Here is an 8052-nt window from a genome sequence, read left to right on the forward strand (position 1 = left end):
CAAGCGTGAAGGGGTGAAGCCAGGGTGTGCACCCAGAGCTGCCCAGGGCATTTCAGAGGGGACTTTTCCAGAGGAAGATCAAGGCAGGGGATGCCTTAAAGGTGAAGAGCTTTCCGGAGTCTACGCTTTCAGTTTCCTGCTCTTTCAGGGAAAAGGCGCTGCTATGTTTGGAGAGGGAGACTGAGAGTCCTGAGCCGCTACACTGAGGGATCAGTGGGTGTGGTAGGAGCCAAGTAAACTGCTTTCATCCACTCCTCTACCTAGGGAGAGCACCAGCATCACCTTTGTTGCCCTCATCGGGGTTTGTCTGACCTGCTCCTTACTGCCTGCAAACGGGGAGAACCTCTAGAGAGTGCCTGAAACGGGGAGGTTTCTTCAGGTCAGAGCTGAGCCGACAGTAGTTGCTGATGGGGTCTGTGATCCCAGACAGGGGAAAAATTGAGGGCAGAGGAACAGTTCGCGGCAGGGATAGCTCCAGGCAGCAGACACATGGCCAGAGAGCTCTACGCAGCTCCGACCAGAAAAGTCACGGGAGGGAGAATTTGGAAAGCTGCCTGTCATCCCCTCCAATGCAGACGCCTTCCTCTGAGCCAGAGCCCTGGTCTCGTCTCCCACCCAGCAGAGCCTCTGCCCTCAAGGCTGCGTGGTCCAGGGCAGGAGTTGCCTCCTCTGCAGCCAGAGCTCTAGCACGGCAGAGGTGCATCTCTCCTGACACGTGGCCACTTGCCTCTGCAGAGCAAAGGGGCTGAGAGCGACTGCCCTGGGATTTTGCTAACTGGGAGGGGCTGCGCTCTGCTGGGTAAGGAGAAGGCTTTGCCGAGTGCCCGGCCACCTCTCCTCTCCTTGCTTCCCTTAGGAGGAGAGTCACAGAGTCTTTCTTTGTTTCTCCACCTGGTTGTGCTGCTCTTCTTCCTGCTCTTGGGGTCCCTGGCCAGAACAGTGGTGGTGTGGCGCAAGGGGTGGGGGTGTTGAGTGCCTGCTCTGACGCTGCCCTGGAGGGCGCTGCCCTGGAGGTGTTTCCATGGGACCAAGGTGCCCAAGCCCTCTCTTAATTGTCCAGGCTGGAGACACTGCAGTCCGTGGTTGGGCAATGAGACGCTGCTTCCCTTAGCAGACACCACCTTAAGGCACCTGACTATGCTGGACAGGGAGTCCTGCGAGGCTGTGAGCATCACTCCAGAAGGGCATCGCTCTCCTGTCGGACCTCTGTGATGTCTGAGAGCACCTGATCTGCCCATGCGAATCAGCATCCCTGTCCTGTCCTCTTCATCACACTCTGCATAGCTCTGCTGGCAAGGAGAGGTGGTTTTAAATCTCCACGTTGAACAGGACCCCTCTGCTCCCAGTACAGTCCGGTTTCTTCTTCAGAGCAACCTCTGTGTGTGGTCCTCCTCCAGCTGAGAGCGGTGCGAGCACAGGGCAGCTGGGCACCCGGCTGATGGACAGAGCAGCCCTCCTGGACGTGAGCACTGATGGAGGTTTACACTGAGAGCAAAGGGGCAACGGGGGGATTTCACCCTTTCCAATAACATCTCCCGAGTGGGATGGGGGTGTCTGAAGTCTAAAACACAGTGTAACGAGACACATTTGCTGCACGTCATCTCCCCCCCTCCTCTGTGGAAGAAAGCATCCTTCTGAGCTTTTTACCCTCCGCTCTGGTGCAGCCCAGGGAACTCCTCCCCGGGAACCCTCCCTCCAAATTATCTGGGCTGTTGCTACCTCCATGTGTCATTGCTGTAAAGCAGGGCTGACCCTGAAGGAGCCCACGGGTAGAGGGCACTGCTCTGCACCGCGCCCTCAGCCAGCACAAACCAGAGCTGAAGCCTCGGAGCTGCAGAACAGTCCCCCAGGCAAGAAAAGCACCCTCGGGTGTTTCACAATGAATGAATTAAGTTTTGCTCAGAGAAGCTTCTCTGAATTTTTCTGGTTTATCTCCTTTGGCAGTTTGAATGCCCAGAAGCAGCAGATGTCCAACGGCAGCTCCATCACTGAGTTCCTCCTCCTGGCATTCACAGACACGCGGGAGCTGCAGCTCTTGACCTTCTGCCTCTTCCTGGGCATCTACCTGGCTGCCCTCCTGGGCAACGGCCTCATCATCACCGCCGTAGCCTGCGACCACCGCCTCCACACCCCCATGTACTTCTTCCTCCTCAGCCTCTCCCTCCTCGACCTGGGCTCCATCTCCACCACTCTCCCCAAAGCCATGGCCAATTCCCTCTGGGACACCAGGGCCATCTCCTACCCAGGGTGTGCTGCACAGCTCTTTTTATTTGTCTTTTTTATATCAGCTGAGTATTTCCTTCTCACCGTCATGGCCTACGACCGCTACGTTGCCATCTGCAAACCCCTGCACTACGGGACCCTGCTGGGCAGCAGAGCTTGTGCCCACATGGCAGCAGCTGCCTGGGGCAGTGGGTTTCTCTATGCTCTGCTGCACACGGCCAATACATTTTCACTCCCACTCTGCCGAGGCAATGCCCTGGACCAGTTCTTCTGTGAAATCCCCCAGATCCTCAAGCTCTCCTGCTCAGACTCCTACCTCAGGGAGGTTGGGCTTCTTGTGGTTAGTGCCTGTTTATATCTGGGGTGTTTTGTTTTCCTTGTGGTGTCCTATGTGCAGATCTTCAGGGCCGTGCTGAGGATCCCCTCGGAGCAGGGACGGCACAAAGCCTTTTCCACGTGCCTCCCTCACCTGGCCGTGGTCTCCCTGTTTCTCAGCACTGCCATGTTTGCCTACCTGAAGCCCCCCTCCATCTCCTCCCCATCCCTGGACCTGGTGGTGTCGTTTCTGTACTCGGTGGTGCCTCCAGCAGTGAACCCCCTCATCTACAGCATGAGGAACAAGGAGATCAAGGATGCCCTGCGCAAACTGTGAACACGGACTACTGCAGCATCAATAAGGTGTCCATCATCCTCAGGAAAAGCTCGGATGCTCTTTTGCTCATATGTGCCTTGTTTTTCTCTTGGTTTATTATACTTCATATATTACTTCTACTTAAATAATAATCTTCTTCCCCCTCTAGCAGTGTTTTCTGACCCGAAAGACCTCATGTACATATGGAGCCAGGCTCCCTGTGTCGGTAAAGACAATAAAGAATCCAGCAGAATATTATTTGTCTCTGCTCCCATCTCTTAGATCTCCTCTGGAGCTGGGGGTGCAGCCCCAGCACACAGGAGAGGTCAAGGAGCCATGAGCCCAGCTGCCACATGGAGGAGCAGCACTTGTGGACCTTGGGGCTGCCCCTCGCTGCCTCAGTGGACAGATCCTTTCTGCCACCTTCACATCGGGGCTGCTGCTTCCCTGGAGCCATGGCCATGGACAACCGCAGGATCTGGTCTTACTAGAGCAGCCCTGCCAGCGCAGGGCCCTGTGAAGAGCACGGGCTGGGAACCAAGACAGGCTGGCCAGGCCAGCCTGGACATGCTCACCTGGGGAAAGGGATGTCCAGGGAGAAGAGCAAGGGAGCATTTCTGTGCCTGCAGGGAGGAGCCCTTGAGAACGAGAAACCTCTTTCTGCAGGCACCCCCTCGGGGCAGGCTGCTCGGTCCCCTGACCAGGACTCCTGTGGTGGTGTGGGGAGAGGGGCTGGCACTGAGCTGGCAGAGGCAGTCTGTGGTGGGGATCTCCTGGACACTGGACCAGGAGTTCTTCAGTTTCACTAACCTCCATTTTCTCACTCCCTGGTGAGCCTCTAGCCCTGGGGCTGGTGGGGGGCTGACCCTTCTCTGCCCCCCAGCACCTGCTGTGCCCTCCAGAGGGGATGGGGCTGTGCGGTGAGTGCCCAGAGCTCTGCAGCACGCTGTGGTGGGCACTGCCATGGGGCCAGCCCAGGCTGGGCTGCCACGGGGACTTGTGGAGGGGGAACGTTTCCCCACCCCAAACATACCCTGCCCTGTGCTGTGTCTGATGAGTGGGGATGTGGGGGCATGTGTTGGGCTTTGGGGCTGCACTGGCTCAGGGACACGTCACAGATGGCAGCTACCACACAATGATCAGGAGGTGGAAGCAAGCACAGGCTACGAAGGGGGAATTTAGAAATATGACCTGAGCATGCGGGTATGCGTTTAGGAAAGCCAAAGCTCACCTGGAGCTGATGGGGGCTGCAGGCAACATGAAGAGCAAAATGAAGAGCTTCAGTCACTGTGTCTGCAGTAAAAGGCTGAACAAGGAACATGCAGCTGAGTGATGAGGGAGGGCTCCTAACAGCAGACACAGACAAGGCTGAGGCACTCAATGCCTTTAGTGCCCGAGGCTTTGCTCAAAAGGTCTCCCAGGCCTCTGCTCAGTGAAAGGGCTCAAGGAGGAGGAGAGCACGTATTGACAGGAACCTCATGACATCCCAGAGATGTCAGGTTCTGCCCCTGGAGGGGACTCACCCTGGCAATGGCACAGGCTGGGGGCTGCCTGGCTGGGGAGCAGCTCTGTGGGAAAGGTCTTGGTGGGCAGGGAGCTGGACAGGAGGCAGCTGCGTGCCCTGGCAGCAAGGGAGGACAGCAGGGCCCTGGGCTGTACGACCAGAAGCACGGCCAGGAGGTGGAGGGAAGGGGCTCTCCCCCTCCACGTGGAACTTGTTAGACCACATCCAGAACACTGTGTCCAGTTTTGGGAGCCCCAGTACTGCAAAGGTGCCGGCAAGCTGGGGCAGATTTAGGGAAGGGCCCTGAAGATGGTCAGGGGGCTGGATCACTTTGTGAGGAAAGGCTGAGGAAGCTGGGCTTGTTCAGCCTGGAGAAGGAATGGCTGAAGGACACCCCACAGCAGGGGGTGGGGCAGGCTCATCTTTTCACCATGAGGCATTGGAAGCAAGCATTGGAACAAGCGTTGGTCACCCTGATAGCTTGTGAAGTCCTTGGTCCTTGCTGGTTTTCAAGACCCAGATGGACCAAGCCCTGAGAAACCAGGTCTGACCATATACCTGACCCTGCTTTGAGCAGAGGGGTTTTCTATAGACCTCCCAAGGTCTACTCTGAACCTCAATAACCGTATCATCCTAGGATCCTACTCGTAGGTTTCTGGCCTCAGGGAAGCTGAATGCCACCTGTGACTGTTCAAGACATTCCCGGTGTTCGTGGACAGCAAGGAGTTTCTCCTTCTGGTGCCTTCCCATGTGCCATGGACTCTCCACCTGGGATTTGTCTCCCCTTCTTTTAGACAACCGTTGTTTGGGATTCTTTCCACTCTTCCACAGTTTCAAATCCCTTGGTTCCTTCATTGCCTTGTCCTCCAGGCACCTGATCAGCCCCCACACAGCCTGGCTATGAGCTCACTCCTGGGCTCTTCTTTCCAGGCGAACCCCCGCCAAGCTGAAGTCCCAGGTGTGGTTCTGAGGTGCCATGCTGCTTGGTGTCAGGTCTGCTCCAGGGGAGATAGGGCTGAGCAGGGTGTCCATGAGCGTGGCCTGCCCTCCTGCCTGCCACAGCAGGTCGGGTGGCTGTAACAGAGATGTCCTCAGAGCCAGCACCCAGACAGGTCCCTTTCACCTGCCTCACCCCTCCCTTTCTTGACACAGGCAGCTGATGGCTGACTAGGTGTCGTGGTTTAACCTCAGCCGGCAACTGAGCGCCACACAGCCTCTTGCTCACTCTCCCCACCCTGGAGGGATGGGGGAGAGAATCAGAAGAGTAAAAGTGAGAAAACTCGTGGGTTGAGAGAAGAACAGATTAATAATTGAAATAGAATATAATAATAACAATAATAATAATAATAGTAATAAAAATAATAATAATAATAATAGAATCACAGAATCATAGAATCATAGAATCATTAAGGTTGGAAAAGACCTCTAACATCATCGAGTCCAACCGTCGACCCAACACCACCATGTTCACTAAACCATGTCCCTAAGCTCTTCCAGGCCTTTCTGGGCCCAGCTCAGCCCCTCCCCAGATCTCTCCACCTCCCTCACCCCATGGCAGGGTCCACTGCAGGGTCTTGCAGAACTCTAGGCCCTTAACTGCAGCCCCAGCCCTCTGAAGGCTCCTGGGGGGCAGAGACGGGGGTCAGCCTCCCCACCAGCCCCAGGGCTGATGCTGCCCCCAAGGCCCCAAGGAAATAGAGGCCAGTCAACCTCTAGCTCTGCTGCATTCATATTGTAGGGTGTCCCCAACTGCATTTGCCCCCTTCTCTATCCCCACCAGCCCCACTCCCCAGGACAGCATCAGAGTCCTGGGCCTCCGCAGGCAGCTCCCGCATCTCTCCAGTCTCCCTTCCCTCTGCTTGCTGGGACCCCACTGACTCCCATGGCAAAGTCCTTTTTTGTGCGTGCCTCAATTTAGTGTTCTGCTTTGGGGGAACTTCACCTCTGAGGGTGATTCGCCTTGTGTGTCTCTATTCACTCCCATTCCAGGGCACGTGGCGAGTCCCCGTCCTCTCCTGAGCCCTCCAAATTCATGTCCAGAGAGACTACTATCTGCCATCCATCCTGTCATAAGTGAAGCAGCCAGAGACAGTAACTGGGAGCCCATGCACCATCTCCACTGCCATTGGACACCAAGAAGAGGGCTTTGAAAACCAGAACTTTCGGTCCAGTGGAACCCAATCGTACCATGAGCTTAACCCCCAAACCATTGAGAACAAAAGGAGAACAGCCTCTTTAAAAGACCAATTCCTTGGACATTTTCTTGGCAGCAGATCTGGAGGAAGAGCTCAGCCTTCAGGCACTGCACCTGGCAGCTAACCTTTTACTGAAGAGCTGCATGTGGACAGGTGACATTTGAGACAGTGTTGTGCAAGGGTCAGACACAATAAGATCAAGCCTCAAGAGAAGCAGTATAAACCCAGAAAATATCTATAAGTAGGATGATCACAAGGGAAAACAGCAGACTCCTGGCCTAAGATAAACTCTGGGAAATGTGCAGAGAAGGGGAGGGAGGTTTCACTGTCAGTGAACAGCGTCCATTGGGCCAGTTTCCATAGGGCATCCTTGAGCTCCTGATTCCTCATGCTGTAGATGAGGGGGTTCACTGCTGGAGGCACCACCGAGTACAGAAACGACACCACCAGGTCCAGGGATGGGGAGGAGATGGAGGGGGGCTTCAGGTAGGCAAACGTGCCAGTGCTGAGAAACAGGGAGACCACGGCCAGGTGAGGGAGGCACGTGGAAAAGGCTTTGTGCCGTCCCTGCTCCGAGGGGATCCTCAGCACGGCCCTGAAGATCTGCACATAGGACACCACAAGGAAAACAAAACACCCCAGATATAAACAGGCACTAACCACAAGAAGCCCAACCTCCCTGAGGTAGGAGTCTGAGCAGGAGAGCTTGAGGATCTGGGGGATTTCACAGAAGAACTGGTCCAGGGCATTGCCCTTGCAGATGTCTATGGAAAATGTATTGGCCGTGTGCAGCAGAGCATGGAGAAACCCACTGCCCCAGGCAGCTGCTGCCATGTGGGCACAAGCTCTGCTGCCCAGCAGGGTCCCGTAGTGCAGCGGTTTGCAGATGGCAACGTAGCGGTCGTAGGCCATGACAGTGAGAAGACAATACTCTGCTACTAGCAAGAAGGCAAATAAAAAGAGCTGTGCAGCACACCCTGGGTAGGAGATGGCCCTGGTGTCCCAGAGGGAATTGGCCATGGCTTTGGGGAGAGTGGTGGAGATGGAGCCCAGGTCGAGGAGGGAGAGGCTGAGGAGGAAGAAGTACATGGGGGTGTGGAGGTGGTGGTCGCAGGCTACGGCGGTGATGATGAGGCCGTTGCCCAGGAGGGCAGCCAGGTAGATGCCCAGGAAGAGCCAGAAGGTCAACAGCTGCAGCTCCCGCGTGTCTGTGAATGCCAGGAGGAGGAACTCAGTGATGGAGCTGCCATTGGACATCTGGTCCTGCTGGGCATCAGCACTGTCCATGGAGGAAAAGGCAGTAAAATATTTATGTTAGACTAGTGTGAACAAAATCTACTTCATTTTCCCTAGAGCTCTGCTGTGTGGGAGAGGAGATCAGGGGCTTGCTCCGGGGAAGGGGTCTGTCCCAGCAGGGGGTGGCAGGGAGGTGCCCAGATCCCCCTTCCCCCAGCATTGCTGGGACCAGCTCCCCTCTCACTCCCTGCCCATCTCTGCTG

General features: G+C 55.9%; 2 protein-coding genes across 2 annotated transcripts; one reads left to right on the forward strand and one right to left on the reverse strand.

The window, feature by feature from the left end:
• The first annotated feature begins 1966 nt into the window (after window positions 1-1966).
• Window positions 1967-2875, forward strand: LOC143173578 (olfactory receptor 14C36-like). The gene has a single exon (XM_076363845.1). It carries the CDS (start codon window positions 1967-1969, stop codon window positions 2873-2875), a length of 909 nt encoding a protein of 302 aa, XP_076219960.1.
• A 2389-nt stretch (window positions 2876-5264) lies between these two features.
• Window positions 5265-7840, reverse strand: LOC143173579 (olfactory receptor 14A16-like). Its single transcript, XM_076363846.1, has 2 exons — window positions 6880-7840; window positions 5265-5353 (listed from the first exon to the last, which is right to left on the reverse strand). Exons 1-2 carry the CDS (start codon window positions 7838-7840, stop codon window positions 5265-5267), a joined length of 1050 nt encoding a protein of 349 aa, XP_076219961.1.
• Window positions 7841-8052: the final 212 nt, after the last annotated feature.

The sequence above is a fragment of the Aptenodytes patagonicus genome, unplaced genomic scaffold (genome assembly GCF_965638725.1).
Source record: "Aptenodytes patagonicus unplaced genomic scaffold, bAptPat1.pri.cur scaffold_129, whole genome shotgun sequence".
In the NCBI taxonomy this organism is placed as follows: domain Eukaryota; kingdom Metazoa; phylum Chordata; class Aves; order Sphenisciformes; family Spheniscidae; genus Aptenodytes; species Aptenodytes patagonicus.

What these genes read in the sequence shown, in the direction of transcription:
- LOC143173578 (XM_076363845.1), top strand. Translation starts at nt 1,967, where the DNA reads ATGTCCAACGGCAGCTCCATCACTGAGTTCCTCCTCCTGGCATTCACA.
- LOC143173579 (XM_076363846.1), bottom strand. Translation starts at nt 7,840, where the DNA reads ATGGACAGTGCTGATGCCCAGCAGGACCAGATGTCCAATGGCAGCTCC. An exon ending in ATGGACGCTGTTCACTGACA is followed by an intron (nt 5,354 to 6,879) that starts GTGAAACCTCCC and finishes CCCCTGGAGCAG; the next exon opens with ACCTGACACCAAGCAGCATG.